General features: G+C 40.2%; 1 protein-coding gene across 1 annotated transcript in view; it reads left to right on the top strand.

Annotated features, from left to right (window-relative positions):
* GALNT18 (polypeptide N-acetylgalactosaminyltransferase 18) overlaps nucleotides 1-18,293 on the top strand; it is a 245,384-nt gene that overhangs the window by 209,863 nt on the left and 17,228 nt on the right. Inside the window, 1 exon segment of the mRNA XM_009635644.2 lies at nucleotides 17,502-17,666. Within this exon segment, the coding sequence (XP_009633939.1) occupies nucleotides 17,502-17,666 (165 nt within the window).

Genomic DNA, 18,293 nt, shown 5'->3' with positions numbered 1-18,293 from the left:
ATGTATTTCTTGTAAAAAATTGGGGGGGGGGGGTGTTAGCGTGGTTTTGTAAGGTAAAGAACCTTACAGCTTAAAAAATAGTTGCTAAATTTCTTGAATCATTTGCCACCTTTTTTTTTTCCTTTTCTCTTAAAGTGTGATTAAACAAATTATAGAGGGATAGCTCTGCTATGCCAAGCCTATCTGCTCAGCTGGCTGTCCATAAAGGCTTAGAGCAATTAAGTGAAAAAGCTGATGAATGCATTTAAGTTATTCAGATGTTACTACAATATTAACTTTGTATTTGTTTAGCAGGGAGCTGCACTGATCGTGAACACTGGAGCTTTGTTGCTCTTGCTATGTTAAAGTTGATGTGATTTATTCAGCATGCATATTCCATTCAGCATTTATTTTTAGCGCTTTCGAACTCTGAAATTAGCCTTAAAATTGTGAGGTCTGCATTGGCTGACTCACTAATGGCATCAGTTGGGGAAGGCAAAAAAAGCAGTACAGCTTATGAACTCACAAGTTTTGTTAAAATAAAATGAAGTTTAAATAAAAAACTGGATACAGCTGAGATAGGTTACCACATTAAACCTGGAACTTTTATAGATCATGCTGCTTTGCATTTAGCGTGAAGGGGTGTGACCAAAGGGCAGGGACACAACTCAGTATGTAAGAAGGAGACCATGCCAATGACGGTAAATCAAAGCTGAGAATTTCAGATCGGTTTGGGATTTTAGTCAAATCTTCTATTTTCTGTTAATACAAAACCAAATCCTTAAATTTTTCATTTGTCCTCAAATGTGTCCAAATGGGGAAGTCTCCCATTGTTTAGATAGAAATTATAAAATACCATTGCATTAGTGTAGCACACTGTGATAAAAAGGTTTCCTTTGTTGTAATGTGCCTGCACAGGCTTTTCATGATATGGGCAGATAGTGGGTGCCAACTGACTTCACAATGTTGTGTGATGTCAGCATTATATATGCATCATATAATTACTTAGTGTTGCTGGATAGAATTATGGCAATGATTGACTAACCATGTTTTTACTTATTTGTGTGCAGTGTAGTCACGACACTTTTCACCTATTGGATTGATTTAAACATCTCTTCAAGTTTATACTACTTCTTGTTAGTAACTATGAATTTAGGGTTTTTAAGAATTTCTGAAGCAACCAGATTGCTTTTTCCCCAGATTGCATTTTTTAATTCAATATGATAAGTAACAGGAGTAATTGTAAGTGTTTGCATAACCGATGGACTGTGAGAACTGGGACCTTCTTGAGCACTCAAGGCAAATTTAAATATGAACTGTCAAGTGAGCTAAATGTTATTGTGCCAGATGTGTGGCATACATGGTTAATACTCTGAAGTACCTAGTTTCCCATTTGCAACAGGAGCCACGCTGAATAATCATGAATTAACTGTTTGCTGCAGAATGCCTATTTCTGGCTTCCAAATATATTTTTAATACCCTATGTAGCTTGATTTCAAGTAAAGTAAAATCTGCTTACTGTAGACTCCATTCATAACTGCACGTAAATAATTTGAAGGAATATTGTAATCTTAGAAAATACTACCTGAGATGATAACTCTGTAGTGATGGTCACTAAGAGGAAAAAACCAACACCTACAAGAACTGTGGCAGGTTTGATCTTTATTTCTCTTTGCCTTCCTTGGCACTCTTCAAACTTCTAAAAATCAATGCTGAATATTGTTTTTTGTTAATCAGACAAACATTATCTCTTATGATTCTTCCGGTCCCTCCAACTTTGTTGCTCTCCAGCTGTTTTGCAGCCTTGTGCTTATGGGAGACTATTTCCCAGAATCACAGAATGGTTGAGGTGGGAAGGCACCTCTGGAGATCGTCTAGTGCAACCCCCCTGCTCAAGCAGGGTCAGCTAGAGCAAATTGCCATCTCATGATGCTTTCTTTTCCTGTTCTGTCTGTATAAAGCAGATGAAACCCAGCTCATCTTGGGCAAGTGAAGAATCCCCTGTATGGGCAAATCCAAGTGACATTGAAATAATTTTGTCTCTTCCCATGTTTGCTAACTCCAAGCCAAGGATTGTGTCTGGCCAGGGCTGAAGAAAAGTTCCTATCAGGAAAAAAGTTCCATGGTCTCAGGTAACCATCACAGCTAATGTGGCTTTGAGTTAAATTCAGCTCTGCAAATGCTCTTTTGTGGTTTTGCTACACTTGAATTCTTGTCACAGACCCGACATAATATGTACAATACAGAGAAACCCCCTCAGTGAAATACATTTTCCTATGCAGCATTCTTACTGTAAGTAGAGGTTCGGTGTAGGAGAAATCTCCTTTTTGCTGAGAAATCCAAGAGCCTTGAAGCAGTGTGAGGCCAGCATGTGTCTACCACAGAACGGTAAGGTTTCCAAAACCCACAGCAGGAGACCACAGACCCCATGATCTGTGGTCACCTGCTCCACTGGGGTACTGACGAAACCCAGGATGTACCTGCTGGTTCAGTGGATTGCGCTAGCTTTGTGGTCGTGACAACCCAGTTGTGGAAAGGACAGGATGTGAGTATTGAATGGTCTCTTTCATAAGCTTCTGCAGGGGCTACCTGGGCCTTGGAGATGAGTGTCTAGGAATAGGAATCCCCTCCCTCCTGACAGTTTGGCATGGGTGTATGGGTCAGGACAGCTGTGGTTTGTCTCCCCATGGCAGTGCCTTAGCACGGCGTTTCCTCCGTCCTGGGCACAGGCTGTCCTCTGGGAAGAAGCAGGGAGGAGCATGGAGAGGGTGGTTAATTCCTGAAGCACTCTTTCTCCCGTGCATGCCCCTGCCAGCCCTGCGCTCTTAGGGAGGAGGATCTGGTCCTAGAGGGCCCACGGGGGCACACAGATTTTCCCTTTGGGGAGAATCAGCTGTGCAAAATAGTACAAATCACAAATAGTTTATTGTACGATGTAATAATCCTTCTTAGTGTTTGTATTCATATGCAAATTAGGAGGCTGCTAACAGTAGTAATTGTTGTTGGTTTAGAACACTCAAAAGGATGTTTTAAAATGAATTTACTTCAAAAAGTCCTGAAAGAACTGTGCTATTTATATTATGAATATTCAGTGACATCTAATTATGAGTGACTGATGTGCCTAGTTCTCATGTTAATTCTAAACAGCAAGACAGAGGGCTTTTTCTCTTCCGTGTCCTGCAGATATCGTTACAGGATAATCTACGTCAGATAATAAAATAAAGGCTTCTAAGATAGGCAGAAAATACAGGGGAAAATCTGTGACATAATCTGCCTTTCGTGATGAAGGCGGCTTAGCCTCACAGCCTGGTGATACCTCGGCAGCCTGAAGCTTAGTGTAACTATTTTAGCTATTCACTGTTGTACTTGAAGGTCATTTAAACGGCCTGGTTTTAGAGTTGTTGGTTTTATTATGCTGCTTCATCCGCCCAATAAGCTATTACTCAGAAAAGCTGAGCCTCTTCTGCTTGGCCCGTGGGTACCTGTAAGGCCTAAGTTTACATGTGAGAGCCTTCGCAGTGTGATTGAAGGCCCCAGAAATCGAGCCCTAATGAAGGAAAATGGGGGGGAGGTGTCGTAGAGCAGAAGAAAGGAGGAATCTCTGGGATGCAAGCACAGTATTCCAGCCTGAGACACATTTCGATTTTCGTTGCAGAGCTTTGCGAACTTTGCAATTTATTCATGAACACAGGCAGCATCGAAGCTACAGTTTTTGCATGAGGTCATAGGATACAGACTCTTCATTTAAATTCTAGATGCTGACTTCTTGCTCTGAGTGTTATTTGCTGTCACCCTGCAAACAGTGGAGCCACTACTTCAAGACATTTGGTGGGCAGAAAAAGTGCCATTTCTATTAAGGTACATGTATTTCTCCGCTTGCCTTGGAAGGCTTAAAAATGTTTCAAGAAAGAAATTTTCTTTTAGGATGTAGTTGGTTTGGATAAAATTTCATGAACTTCTGTCAGTCTCTACAGAGAGACCAACAACAAGGATTGAAACAAATCAGTTGAAGCAATAGACTTTGTCACTTGAAATACATCCTTTACAGCTAAGGAGTAACGTTTTTACCTTTTGTAGGCTAGTGTATTTAAGTGTGTGCTTTGATTTTGATGCTGTCCATTTAAAATATCTGAAATTCTTTCCTTCAGCTTAACGAGCTTAACTTGGTTTAGGAGGGGAAATACTATGAACATGCCAGGGTGGGAACAAAGTAACTTTCCCTTGTTCTCCTTGGGACTGAGAGCTGCACCAATCTGCTCCTCTCACCCCTCTCCACTGAATAACCATGCCAAAGGCCCTCATCTGTTAAAGCAATTGGCACAAACTTAAAGTGAAATGTAAATGACGCTTTGACCTTTTATAAAAAGTGAAAAGCTCAACTGTCAATGACAGAAATGACCAACAAAAAAACGGTACAGGTGCTCTCTGCTTTTTGTTTTCTTTGGTGGTTATCAGTCATATCTGCATCATCAGTATTCAAACTAACTCATCCTCCATTAATACGCTGCTGTGAACTTGACTGTTAAGTCACATAAGTCATTTGAAGAAAAAGAAATCATAGTATAGGCATCAGATATCTGAAATTTTACTCGTGTTATGACAGAGTGCCACTGGTGTTTTTAAATACTAAATGTACGGCTACTAAGCCTGGCATAGATTTCACTTGTTACAGAGTAATTTATTAAAAATAATGCTATTGAGCATGAAAGTCGGCCATATATAGTATTTGCCTGTTCTGTATTTGTAGACTGCATATGACGTGAAAACTTGAGGCAAAACCTCTGCAAACTTTAATAGTGTCAGGGTTTTACACTGAAAAAATGGCTAATTCTAACCTGGGAAAGGACTACAGAAGTATCCACTGAGCAGCTCAAGGGGCAGAGCTTCACAGGAGAACTGCTTCCCACTGAAACTGCAGCGCTGAATGTTTTGTGTATGGAAATGCACACTATACCTGCAAGTAATAAGCCTTCAAGACGGAGTTCCCAGATGGCAATATGTCACAATCTCAGCCATATGACAAATGCTGAAGCCATGCAAGAGACTGAAAACTGAAGAAAATTGTCTGTGCGCATGCTGTATATCTGTGCTGAGTTTCTCTCACATTTGTGTGTTCAAAGAAAGGAAAATTCTTTTCCTTGTTTTGGTGTTTGAGGTCCTCTTGCTGCACTGCAGAGGTTTTTCTAACTAATCACTGTCTTAGAACATTGGTAGTACCCCAGATAGCTAGTGCTCACTATATTGCGTTCCTCACTAATTCACGAGTTCAATAATACCCATAATAAGACTTTTAGAGTATAATTATTTAAGACCAAGACTGAGAGGTTAGGAGGTCAAGTGGGATGTTAAAACTGCTGCTGAAGTAAACACTGCTAATAGGACTAGGTGAAACCTTCAGAGCTTCTCTTTTTGTCAGAGAGCCACAGCAGACTGGGGGATGTCCTAGGCTATTATTTAAATTTGCGCATTAATTTCAGTGTATTCAGTCCAGTGTAACTTAAGTCTCTAACTGGGTTCTTTGTAGCTTGGCTTCAGCTACTCTGCTAGCCTAGACTAGATGGAATGACAGGTAGCCCACCTTCCCATAAAATCTGGGGTGGTTTTGAAAATCTCAGTACGAAGCACCTTTCACTGTTTTACATTCCCCGAGTCCTACAGGATCTTTAGGTTCCAGCTTCACCTCAGCCTTGACAAGATGTTCCACTTGTGTTCTGACTGCAGCCTTTGTATAAAATCAGCACATGTTTTCATTTAGGTCAGTGTATTTATGCTGCTTGTTACATGTCATCTATAAACTTTATCACATGCAAAGGAAGAGGGGGAAAGATTCTCTTGGATCCTAACAGTTCATTTGATTTCAGTGGAATTACCTCAGATGTATTTTAGGTTTCTGTGGATGAATCAAGCTACGTTCTTCTTGCTGTGGGATTTACTCTTTTGTTGTAGAAGCAGACTAAAAAAATACTACATTTTGGTGAGACTTTTTAAGACGTTAAGAACGGTTGCTTTTGCGTTTCAATTTGTTCTTCTCTGAAAGATGCTTGCAAGAAGATTACTTTATAAACTTAAGTTTGACTGATGAACTCTTGTTTTGTGGGGAAAAATAAGTATGTCCCTGCTGGTAGCCCAAACAAAGATAATCAGACTTTCACTAACCACCCTAGGTTGAAAGGTGCTGCCTTTTAATTTTCCTTTTCTGTACATAATGCCTCACTTTCATGTAGATGTTTTAATGTCTGTATTTTATTGTCTCCAGCACCAAAATAAGTAATTTTTAGACAATTTTTCTTGTATTTGCATATGTTGAGGTCAGTGTGGTACCTCTGGAAACCTTAAACCAAATGTATGCATGATCCTAAGAAGAATGGGTGAGTTCTGGCTCATGTGAAATTAGGAACAGATTTGTGATGGCTTTCAGTGGAGCCAGGAGAGCCAGTAGGTATAGCGGTTAAGTAATATCTGTAGGGAGCTGGGAATTCATCTCAAAGTTGTACAGGTAACTTTGTCCCTTCCACAAAACACCAGAAGTTCACAGCACTTGTGGAAGCCAAGAGGAATTAAGAACCTCTGTGTCCGTAGTCCTTGCTCACTACCATGCAGGATTAAAGATGGCAGGGCTGCATTAAAATAAAAAAAACCAAACCATAAAGAACCCCCAAACCCTTAAGATCAAGGTTAGTGGAGTATCTTAATTAAGAAGGTGTGGCACTTGCTTGTAGTTTGTCTGACTTGACTTACTAGTTGCAGACACAAAATTTTATCAAATTCTGTTTAGAAAAAGGTAATAATAATGGAAAAAACACAATTATTTTAACAAACATTCAGAAGGTTATACCACTAGGAAAAATACATTTTTTTTTCTGAGAAGTGGTAAACTACCTGACTCATCCCTGGCACTAGGTTTTTTTATTTTTATGCTTATTATTTTAATTCTAGGCATCCCAATAATGACTCAGAAATCTACTCTATTAAGTGCTCTACAGCCTCAGAATAAAAAGTACACCCTTGACTTGAAGAGCTAAAGGCTACAAATAGAATATTAGGAACAAGAGATTGTGGCAGAAGAGAAGGTATTGACATCGCATCCTTGGGTAATGCTTTTGGTACATAACCAAAAATATTGTTTGATTTTTTTTTTTTTTTAATGAGACATCTGGGCAAAGGGGAAATTCTGTGGAATGCACAAAGAGAAGTTCCCTGACAGATGCCAGCATTACTTCTCCTAGCTTCCGGGAATATTTGCTTGAAAAATATGACCAATGAAGGCTAGCATCCTGATCTAATTAGGAGTTGGAAGATAAGCTATTGATACTTCCTAGGCTGATAAGTAAAAAGACAAGGGGTTGAGAAGGGCTTTGAAAATGAAGGCAAGCACTTTGTCCAGCATGGAAGACAACAAGCGGAAGGATACTGCCTTCCTGAAGGGCAACCTGAAAACCAAGTTTTCAGAAGCATTCAGGATGGATTTGAAGAGAGCGTGAGCATTGACATCAGTGAGAGAAGCCAGCAAGGATCAACTTTGAGGGGAAAAGCTGTATTTTAGAGATGTTTTGCGGGGAAAAAAAAGGCTGTATAACGAGATTTGATGACTTTGGAAGAGGTTCAAGGTGAAGATGTGTGTTACATAAACGCATGATTTCCTGGTTGTGATGGTGCCCACAGTATTGTGAAGCACTTGGGTGTAGCTGTGAAAAGGTAAAAAGCTGCTTTTAAACCTGTTGATGCTGAGCTATCAAATGCTTATACACAGATAGCAATGAACTAGCTCAGATTTTAATTTGACCAGGAGGAGTCAACTCTGGTGTAAAGTATGGACCAGTGCATCAGCTTATGGGGATGATAGCTGGGTTTGTTTGCAGATGAGTGTCTGTTGAAGAAGAAGAAGAAAACAGGGTAAGAAAAGCAAGGGACTGTGTAGGAATCCACAAAGAAAATTGTGAAGGGTAAAGACGGATTGGCGGGAGAGGGAAAAGGATAATTCACATAGGACAAAGTCACAGGAGCTGTAAGACAGCTGCTTTTTTAAAAAAGGACACAGGTGTCTAAGCTAGAATGGTTCTGTTTTTTTTTTTTTATTGCCTTTTATTATTTTCCCATCGAAGAGTTGTAGAGAACTTGTGCAGAGATAAGAGCAAAACCAAGAGAAGCTTTTAGGAAGTGAATCTAGTAAAAAGGTCTTGTTAATTCTGTAGTTACCAGCATTAAGAAAACTACGGAAATGAGTACTGAAAGCATATATAAAAACAATGATTGACAGTTCTATTGAATTTTAAAAGTGGAGCTTAAGCAAGAGATTTTTTATTTGCTTGTTTTAAATAAAACCAAAACAGAATACCAAAGTAGGCAACAGCAGAATTAGGTATTCCACTGCAATATAGGTTCATGAATTTAAATTAAAAAGTCTGGCATTGAGTTCCTGTCTGTCTTCTATTAAAATAATGTTAACATTTTTGTATCTTTAAGCCTGTATTTGTAGCATCACACTATATTATTTGAAGTTTCTGAGCACCTTGGCTTTATTGCTATCAAATATTGATTGTTGCTTAGAGTTCAGAAGTTAATTAGTGCACAGGCATGAAGAAGAGCAAGTAGGTCAGATAATCAGTATGCTGGTGGGTTAATTCAGTAGATACAAATCTAAACACTGAGGTGAAATAGTGAGTGCTTTCCTCCTTACATGCTTTACAATTTAAGTCTAAATTATGGTGTTGCTACGTTTGGTATACTGTCTGTTTGTCAGCTCATCAGTAAGACAAGTTTCAGAGTGAATAGAACCTCAACATGGATAACATATGGTTATAATTGTTTTAAAGTTGTATCATCGGGCTGCAGCAGTTGAAAACCTACCTCAGAAAAATAGTACAAATCTTGTAAAGGGTGACCTGTGGCTTAGGGGTAACTTTCTGTAATTCTCAGCCTGTGTCCTCATGCTTGTACTTCTTCAGCAGTGTCTTTCAGGGCAGCGCAAGATGCAGCAATGCTGCTGATTGTGCCTACAGGACAGCACAGTCTCTCTCTCCCGTCACTCCTACATTGGATTCTGTTGAGAGTTTCTTATCAGGATTGGAACATTCTTTTGTTCAGATGTGTTTTATGTAACAAGAAATGCTGGAATAATTCAGGAACAATACAAATAACCAAGTAATAGCAGTGTTAGCTAAATCTGGATTTACTGGAATCCACCAGACTGCTCTTTAGCTAGAGTTGTAGTCAAGTGTGAATCTGCTGTGAGACTTTAGACCTAGTATGTTAATATAGTACTCCTGACAATAAATGACTTCATGGACTCATTTGACGAAAAATACGGTTCAAAGATGGAATAAAGTAGTGGTGAATCAGGCTTCTTATACCTCGTAGTTATTATGCCAGAAGCAGGGTAGCAAATAAATACTGCTGGTGCTGAGCATTAAGTTTGCTCATTATAAATGCAGAGTCATGTACTGGTCTCCAGCGTGATTTCATCTGGGAACATTGCCATAAGGATTACAAATGGCTTTCAGCCTGAAAATTGGTGTGTATTGCTTTAAACTTCCAGTGGGGAGTTGGCAATTTATCCTTCACATAATCACCTTGTGTTAAGTTGAACATCTTACTGTAACTTTTTCCTACATGATAAACCAGCTTCTATGAATAATTTACTGCAACTGGCAACCCACTTCAGCTCTGAAGTCTTTATCAACTCTGGTGGCTTTTCAAAGTTTAATAATAAACTTGGAGCCAAAAATCTAATTGCAGTTAAAGTCGGTGGAATTCCAGTGTTAATTGCAACAGGAATCACACTGTGACCTTTCAGGGCAAACTTCTCATGAATATAAACTCTACATCACATCGTTGTGAGGACAAAGTCATGTATTTGTGTCCAAGTAAGCAGAGCTCATTTACTTTCCCTTGTACTCTGCAGGCTCATGGTTTTGCGTGCAGATTCTATTTTGTGTAGGTCTTCGAAATATTTTCACTGGGCAAAAAATTGGCTGAATTACCTGGGTCTCTGTTGCTCTCATGGCAGATTTAGGATGCGTTCTGTGCTGCACCACTGCAAGACAGCACATAAGATGTGAGTATCCCACCAGAATGATCGTTCTAGCCCAACAGGAAGCCTGCCACGGCAATCCAGTTGGTAATTTTCTAGAAAGAAGAGCAACACCTGTTGGTTTGTCAGGCCCTGACTGGCTGTTCCGTACCAGTGAAGGCTGTCCCAAGCTTTTGGTCTACTCCACCCAGCTAGGCTGAGCCTTGCTGCTACTAAGAAGGAACTGAAGTAGTAACCGGGGATTTTGCGAATTGTGCTTAGCACGATTTCCCCTGTGTAAACAACAGTAGCCACATCTTGTCAGATGAGCTCTAACACCAGGAAAGAAGTACCTGCTACATGTATATGCCAGCTTCACTATGCATTATCTCAGCTCTAAACTTTTATAAAGTACAAACTCATTCTTTTGTGATTCTGAGCGTTCTTACACAGATGTGCTTTTCGCTATGCCCACGTTATGCCTCTGGCACTTGCATGTGCTGTGCACGTGTTTTTTCCCAGTGAGCATTAGCTTAGCAGAGGATGAACTCTCTGGCAGTTGGCTGGCTGGCTGTACAAGTGATATTCAAGCTTACAGCTGAAAGCAGAATTTGTCTAGGAGGAGAAAGGTGGAATAGAAGGGCAAAAGGACCCTTTGTTCTGAACGCAACAATTGAGACTCTGACTCCAAGCGTGAGCTCTTCTTTTTTGCTTCCATGCCGATTTGCTACATGGGAGTGCGTCAAGAGGGAGGGGAAGTCCCTGTGTTCCCCCAAAAATGAGCAAGGGTATGGCTTGGTCCAATGGCAAATAAAGGGTGAAGTTGCTTCTCCTTTATTCTGGAGTTTGTCTGAGTAGCGGTAATGTATACAGCTTTTGTTTTCCTTGCAATATTGTATTGTAAGTTTTCCTGATATTCGAGCAAATTTTCAGAAAAGGTTAGGCTTAGAACATTAAATAGAAAAAGTAACATACAGCAAATTAGTTTACTGGAAATGCAGGTGGGGAAAATATTTAGGACACCAAATTTTGGCCAATAGTTCCTAGTCATTATTTCTTAAGAATCCTAAGCTATGCAGCTCTCAGCTACCACTCATTTGTGTTTTCATCTTTTAGCTTATTGTCTTCTTAGGACAAATACATTTTGTTCTCGAAAAAAATGTTTAGAAAAAAATAACAAGTATGCCTTGACTAAATGATCCGAGGGCTGAAGCACCTCCCGTATGAGGACAGGCTGAGAGAGTTGGGGTTGTTCAGCCTGGAGAAGAGAAGGCTCCAGGGAGACCTTATTGTGGCCTTTCAGTACCTAAAGGGGGCCTACAGGAAAGATGGGGAGGACTCTATCAGGGAGTGTAGTGATCGGATGAGGGGGTAATGGTTTTAGAGTGAAAGAGGATAAGTTTAGATTAGGTATTAGGATGAAATTCTTCACTGTGAGGGTGCTGAGGCACTGGAGCAGGTTGCCCAGAGAAGCTGTGGATGGCCCATCCCTGGAAGTGTTCAAGGTCAGGTTGGATGGGGCCGTTAGCAATCAGGTCTAGGGCAAGGTGTGTCCCTGCCTGTGGTGGGGGAGTTGGAACTAGGTGATCTTTAAAGTCGCTTCCAACCCAAACCCAAAATTCTATGACTCTAAATCTCACTCCTTCACCTTATGAAGATTTTGGGAACCATTTTATTAGTTTTATTAATGTGATACCAATCTCAGTTTGCTTGTCTTGTATTTTGTCTTAATGGGACTAATCAAAGAGGTTATTAGGTGAAGCAAAAAGGAAATGAAGCAATGGCCTTAGATAGTACATTTCTAGGAAAATAAATTCAAGAAAGCGACAGAAGTATTAGTTCTTTAGTTGGAAGATGCCATTTTACAGGCACAAGGATATTTGCAGGCCAAGTTTCTCAGCAGATGTAACCCCCACACACCTTTTACAGTCCAGAGGAAAATCAGTTATGAAGGTGATTGATTAGTTATGAGGCTGTTCTCTAAGAACACAAGAGAGACTGAAACAGAAGCCTTGTGGCAGAGACCTATGTCAAGCTTTGAAGGCAACTGATATGCTTTTCTTCAGACCCAGGTACGAAGCTTTTGTTACTTTAATCATTTGCTTGCTGTAAACCTGCAGATTAATGGCACCAAGTTTTGTTTTGAACAACTTATTTTGCATCACTTTAATCTGCTGCCAGCCCCAGGCTTCCAGAGGAAGTTTCTTGACACCGAACGCAGCTGGACCTGTAGTGAGGGCAGGGAAAGCAGGCAGCAAGTGGCAGCCTCCAGAGCCAGCCTGTCACTGTGACCGGCACTCATCCACCCTTGAAAAGCACCTGGTGGGAGTGTGGTTGAAGGAGACGTGGAAGTGCCTAAGGCTCAGGCCCCATGCTGACTCTGACACTTTGGAGATCACAAATGCTGCCTACATTTTACAGAGTTTCTAACTGACAGTAATGCTGAATCCTTGTAATTTCACTTTTTGAGATAAGTCCCTTTTGTTGAACCTACTTGATTTCTTTAGCAAAGGTGCCCCCTTCCAGTTGCCCAGGAGATACAGTTGTACATCAGTACTGTTATGGTGAAAGACATAGATGGTAAAGTGCTGTGGACTAGAAGAGACTCATGAAATGTAAGGCTTATTTTGTTACAGAATAAGGGAGTTGGGTTTTTTTAATCATGTTGTCCTGGGTTTGGCTGAGATAGAGTTAATTTTTTTTCCCAGTAGCTGGCATAGTGCTATGTTTTGGATTTAGTATGAGACGAATGTTGATAACACACTGATGCTTTGGTTGTTGCTAAGCAGTGCTTAGGCTAGTCAAGGACTTTTCAGCTTCCCCTGCTCTGCCAGGGGCACAAGAAGCTGGAAGGGGGCCCAGCCAGAACAGCTGACCCCAACTGGCCAAAGGGCTATGCCAGACCATATGGTGTCATGCTCAGTCTAGAAACTGGGGGCAGTTGGCCGGGGGGCAGCGATCCCTGCTAGGGGACCGGCTGGGCATCAGACAGCAGGTGGTGAGCAATTGCGTTGTGCATCACTTGTTCTGTATATTCTTTTATTATTATTATTATTATCATTATTATTAATAATAATTTTCCCTTCCTTTTCTGTCCTATTAAAGTGTCTCTATCTCAACCCACAAATTTCACTTTTTTTTCCCCTGATTCTCTCCCCCAGCCCACTGCGGAGGGGGGCAGTGAGCAAGTGACTGTGTGGTGTTTTGCTGCCTGCTGTGTTAAACCACAACACATGTGCTTTGGTACTAATATCCAAACAAGATTTTTTTTCTGTGGAAATTCAGTAGCTCCCCAGGGGGTATGTATGTGTTGGTGATGTGAAAATGCGTGGTTGGGTTTTGCTGAGGCTGCGTCTGCAGTGAAAGTGCAGAGGAACTTTGAATGAATGCCGTAAATCAGCATACAGCAAGTGTCTTCTCTGGAGTGGAACTAAGCAAATGTTTGGCTATTGAGCCTCCAGTCCCTTGAACAAGGACTGCTGTGACATTTGCTCTTGTAGCAGAAACAAAAGGCCCAAGTTCTCAGTAAAATTTTCGAAGTTACCCTAATGACTTAATAGCCCATATTCAATATGCAGTCATTTGGACTTCCAAGAGTCATTGTTAAAAAATCACTTTCCTAAATTACTGCAAAATTTCTATGTTGTGCTGTTAGTTGATGGTGATGTTGCAATATTGTAGGAACAGATGTGCTGGTAAAATGTGTTTTACCTGTATCTTCTGAAGTGCTTTAAACAAAAGTGCCTCAGTTGTCCATTTTGTGATAGAGTGGACTGCAAAACAGCCAGCATACTTGTTGATGCTTGTTAAAAGCATCCTCTTGAAGAAGTACTGCTGTGGGCATTTATCTGTTTAGCAACTGATTTAAATCACAAGTACAAACTGTTTTTTATAGGGCTATGCATAGGATGATAAAACATGAGCATGGTTTTAACCTTTAAGAACGTATTTTACCTGCAAGTCCATTTAAAATATGATCAATAAAAAGTCATATATGTGCATACCTAACAAGTATGTTATGTGATGGTAATTCAAGTCATGTAATCTCTTACTGCCCACTCCAAGAAGGTAATTTGTGTACCATCTTTAAACTAAAAAACCCAAAACTAACCACCACTGCCCCCCCCCCAAAAAAAAAAGAAAACAGAAAACCCATACCAGAAAGTATTTTTGAAAATTAAAATAATCAAGTAGAAACAGGGAGATATATATAGAGTGAAAGCAATTAAAATATTTTTCTTAATATATGAAATTATTTAAAGGGAGGCTGTACTATGGTTTTATGTTTAACGGCTTTAGGTTTCAGACTAGAAGAGCATTTCAGGTTTAATCAGTAGCGTCAATTCTGTTTTACCAAATGGGTGACCTCCCTTCATCCTGACGTAGTTACTATTGCACTGGCTCAGTGCAGGGACTGTTTTATTATTGGGCTGGGGGAAAGGAGGCAGGGCATAGATTTTAAGAAAACTTTTCTGACCAAGTGCAACACAAACCAATATGTCGCTGTTCACTAGCATGCTGCTCAAGTAGAATTTGTAGAGGGCATGTGCTTTTGGTGTGATCCCTTCATTAGAAAAACATAGTAGTCAAGTTACCAGGTTGTGCATTGTTTTCAGTTCTGAAGTAAGATATGGTATTATTGGATAAGATACTAAAATATTTATAATAATATATAGAGCAATTAAATAATATCCATATTACTGGATAAGCAAAGCAACACCCTGAAGGAGTTTAGTTAGAAGGACTAATTGGCACCGTACCACAGTCTGTTTCAGTTTATTTTTACACGCTGTTTAAGAGCTGAAAGGCGCCTTTCCCAATACTAGGTGAGAATACAAGATTTCACACCTCTTTCACTAAACTGGTTCATAATGAAAAACAAAGTGATATTAGCAGGTAGGGTGAGCTCTCTGAAAAAAAGCAACAGCCTGCTAATTATCTCTATTAAGCATAATTGCATTTGATTGTTCTATTTCTGTACAGTTTTGCCAACAAACAGAATTGGGTAATTCCTGCAGCCAGAAGCCACCATTCTGCTTCTGCCCAGAAAGATGCTCAGACTGAACCATTGCTGATTTGACATCAAAAAAAGCTGGTGGAGTTGCACTATGAATTGGGCTTGCTTTATCCAGGAAGATGAAGTGATTACCTTCAGGCCACTCTGTGAAAGGCTGAGGCGACTGAGCTAATAAAAACAGCTCAGCCCTGAGGGTTTGCAGGTACACAGGTTTTTTTGCACAAGCAACCCTGAGCTGTAGCGTGGACTTCTCAGAGTTACAGCCAAGCCTGCTCATTTGTTTTCAGTGTCTGATGTGTATCTTCAAGAAAAGAAAAGAAAAATTGCAAACCCCCTTGTTTTTCTCCTATCATGTTTTCTGTGGTGACAATGTGCTGAAAAAATGGAATTAACAAATCACTTCCTATTAGTAAAAAATGCAAATGACTGACAATTTCCTTCTCCTTTTTCCAGTAGTAAATTTAGGTAAGAGGCAAATGAGCTGCACAAAATGTTCATCTGTAGAGTCAGCGTATCCTAACAATCCCCTTTAAAGATCATCTTGATCTTACTGCCTTGATATATCGCTACCTCAATCTCTCTCCCAAAAAAGCATCTGGGTAGATCTTAAACTTAGCCGAAATAGTTGCTGTTGGTCTGTCTAGAAAGTGCATTCTAAATGTTTATTGCTCTTCTGAAGCATGAGTTTTGTTTGCAGGAATGTTAATTATCTAGCTTATGGGTGGAGGCTGTTGCGGTATGGTCTTGTTAGTCCTTCCACAGTTCTTAGAGTTTACTTTGATCAGTAATAGCCAACCATTTTGGAAATGTGCTCTGCTAGGTCCTTTTATTTACCCTTCTCTTCTCCTGTAAGGCATGACTGAACTATTCAACTTTTCTTAGACTTTACTCACCTTGGTTCAGCCAGCTTGGATTTCTGTTATCATTTCTGTGGGGTGAAAAGAATGAAACTTGATGAAGGAGGTCAAACATTTCATTAGTGTAAACCATTAATGGCAACTTCATTAACTGTTATGCAACTGTGTCAGTTACATTTGCTGTGGTTCTGCCCCAGAAGTGTTCCGGGAGGCTGAACAGAGGATGTGGTCTTGCACGGAACCACCACCATTTGTTTTTGATCTCTATTTAATCCCTGCATTGACCGATTTCAGCGTTTAATGTTGGTTCTTTACGTGAAGCTCCCAAATCTCTCCTCAGTCCTGCTTTGTTCTGTTTCTGTGCTTTCTCTCCTATTTGCAATTAATATTTTATCAGAGTTTTCACAAATAAGAATACACACATATCAAAAAAGCTACAGCATCAACAGTGTTACCATCAACCTCCAGGAACAGAAAAGATTCCCAAATACACACAGTATAATTTGCAGCTCCCCTTTTGTCACAGACACAGGGAATGGAATACAGTAAGATGATGGGGACATTAATTTGGTGCTTCTGTCCAGCTCTTGTCTGCTGTGACTCTGATGCCACTAGAGTTGTCAAAGTCTTACACCTATGTTTAGCGGATAAGGCTGCTAAAGCAAGATGTTGCCATTTCATCTTTCTCACGGTCCTTTCAAGAAAAAGGTCTGATTTTAGCAAAATTCTGTTTGTGATTAGCAAACAGACAATCCTGGCATAGTCCTGTGTTACCTTTCTGGGCTTGTATGTAACCTGTTATTTTCAAGAAGACACATTATCATCAACTCTGTCTGGCAAGCTCACCCTCCTTCCCCCCCTTTTTTTTTCTTGAGAAACCTCCCACATACCTGTCTGTAGTCAAACAGAGTTGAAAGAATTTGTATAATATAATAGGCTCATGCCTTCAGTCATAACTGCAATCACAGAGGCCTATGAGAGCACTCCTTTGCTACAAATCCAGAGCAGCCAACGTCTGCGCCCTTTTTCCAGTCTCTTGTGTCTGTGCGTATTAACATATCCAATGAGAACAAATAGCCTGAAACATGGCCATTCTGTTCTCTGTCCTGCCATGTATCTGTCTGTCGCCAACTGCTAATAACTTTTTATTGTATATATTGGATTCTGATTAGCTGCCTCAAATTTGTTTTTTAGCATTTTGTGCTGCTCTTTGCTTTCTTACCTCTCCAGTTAGGTTATTACACTCGCATGAAACAGCCTCATCAGAGCTGATGGCAATGCTCAAACTAACCCTGCTTCCTGCCAGAGGGTGTACATCTTCCTCTTTTAAGACCCACGGTGCGTGACTGTAGGGAACAGAAGTAAAAAGGCACACGATGAGACAACAATCAGTTTTGTTTGCATATTTCCTGTGAAGTAGTTAACCAACATTTACTTGTTGGTAACAATTAACAACTAATTGTTAATTTGGAACAACTCTTAAAATGTTGTGTTGCCTCCTGCATGAAAGGAAATGATTTAAAAGCCTCTATGGGGTCAGCCGACTGCTATTCAGCATATTTATCTTTGCCATTAGCTTTTCATAAAAGTGCTGCTTCTGTCTAGAGGCCACAAATCTTTTTTGTGCTTCCTGTTGCAGAATGTTTATTACACAAGCAATCAGCAGCTCCATGTGGGTGTTCTGAGTCCCACTATCGACGATGATGACAACAGATGCCTGGTGGATGTGAACAGCAGGCCCAGGCTCATTGAATGCAATTATGCCAAAGCCAAGAGAATGAAGCTTTACTGGCAGTTTACTCAGGTAATTCTTACTCAGCAGACATTTCAGAAAGTTCAAAAGCTCTGTTTCGGTATCCAAAGTGTGAGTAATCTGTTTGCTAACAGAATAGAACCAGATTTATCCTTGCTTTCTTTGCACAGAACCAGGAAGCTATGTTTACTTTGATTCCAATGTCAGCTACCTCAGGAGGTTATAAAACTTGTAATTATTTGTTTCTAAGGCAGACTGACTGCTACAGAATTATCTTAATCAAAATTGATTTTGGTAGAGTCAAATGCAAAGTAACCTATTTAGGAACAAGAAACAGAAAGCTTTTTTGTTTGGTTGGTTTTTTGGAAGTAGCAACTCAGAAAAGGGAGTAGTGAGTCATTGATGGTAACAGCCTCATCATGAGCTACTTTTGCAGTTTCTTAATTAAGAAGGTTAATGCTTGAGAGAGGGAGAGAAGCGCGAGTAAAGGCTGAGACATGATTTCACAGTGATGAGAATGCTGATAGGACACTGAGTCCAGGCCTGGTGTCCACACTTCATAACTGATTTAGAAATACAAGGGAGAACTGTAAGGAAGCCAGAAAAGTTCTGGGGCTGGAAAACATGCTCTGCGATACAATGCTTATGGAGATCACCCTGTCCAGTTTAGCTAAGAGG

This window comes from Egretta garzetta, unplaced genomic scaffold, assembly GCF_000687185.1.
Source record: "Egretta garzetta isolate BGI_Z169 unplaced genomic scaffold, ASM68718v1 scaffold573, whole genome shotgun sequence".
Taxonomy (NCBI): domain Eukaryota; kingdom Metazoa; phylum Chordata; class Aves; order Pelecaniformes; family Ardeidae; genus Egretta; species Egretta garzetta.
The sequence above is the reverse complement of the archived record's forward strand: the minus strand, read 5'-3'. Positions and strand labels throughout refer to the sequence as shown.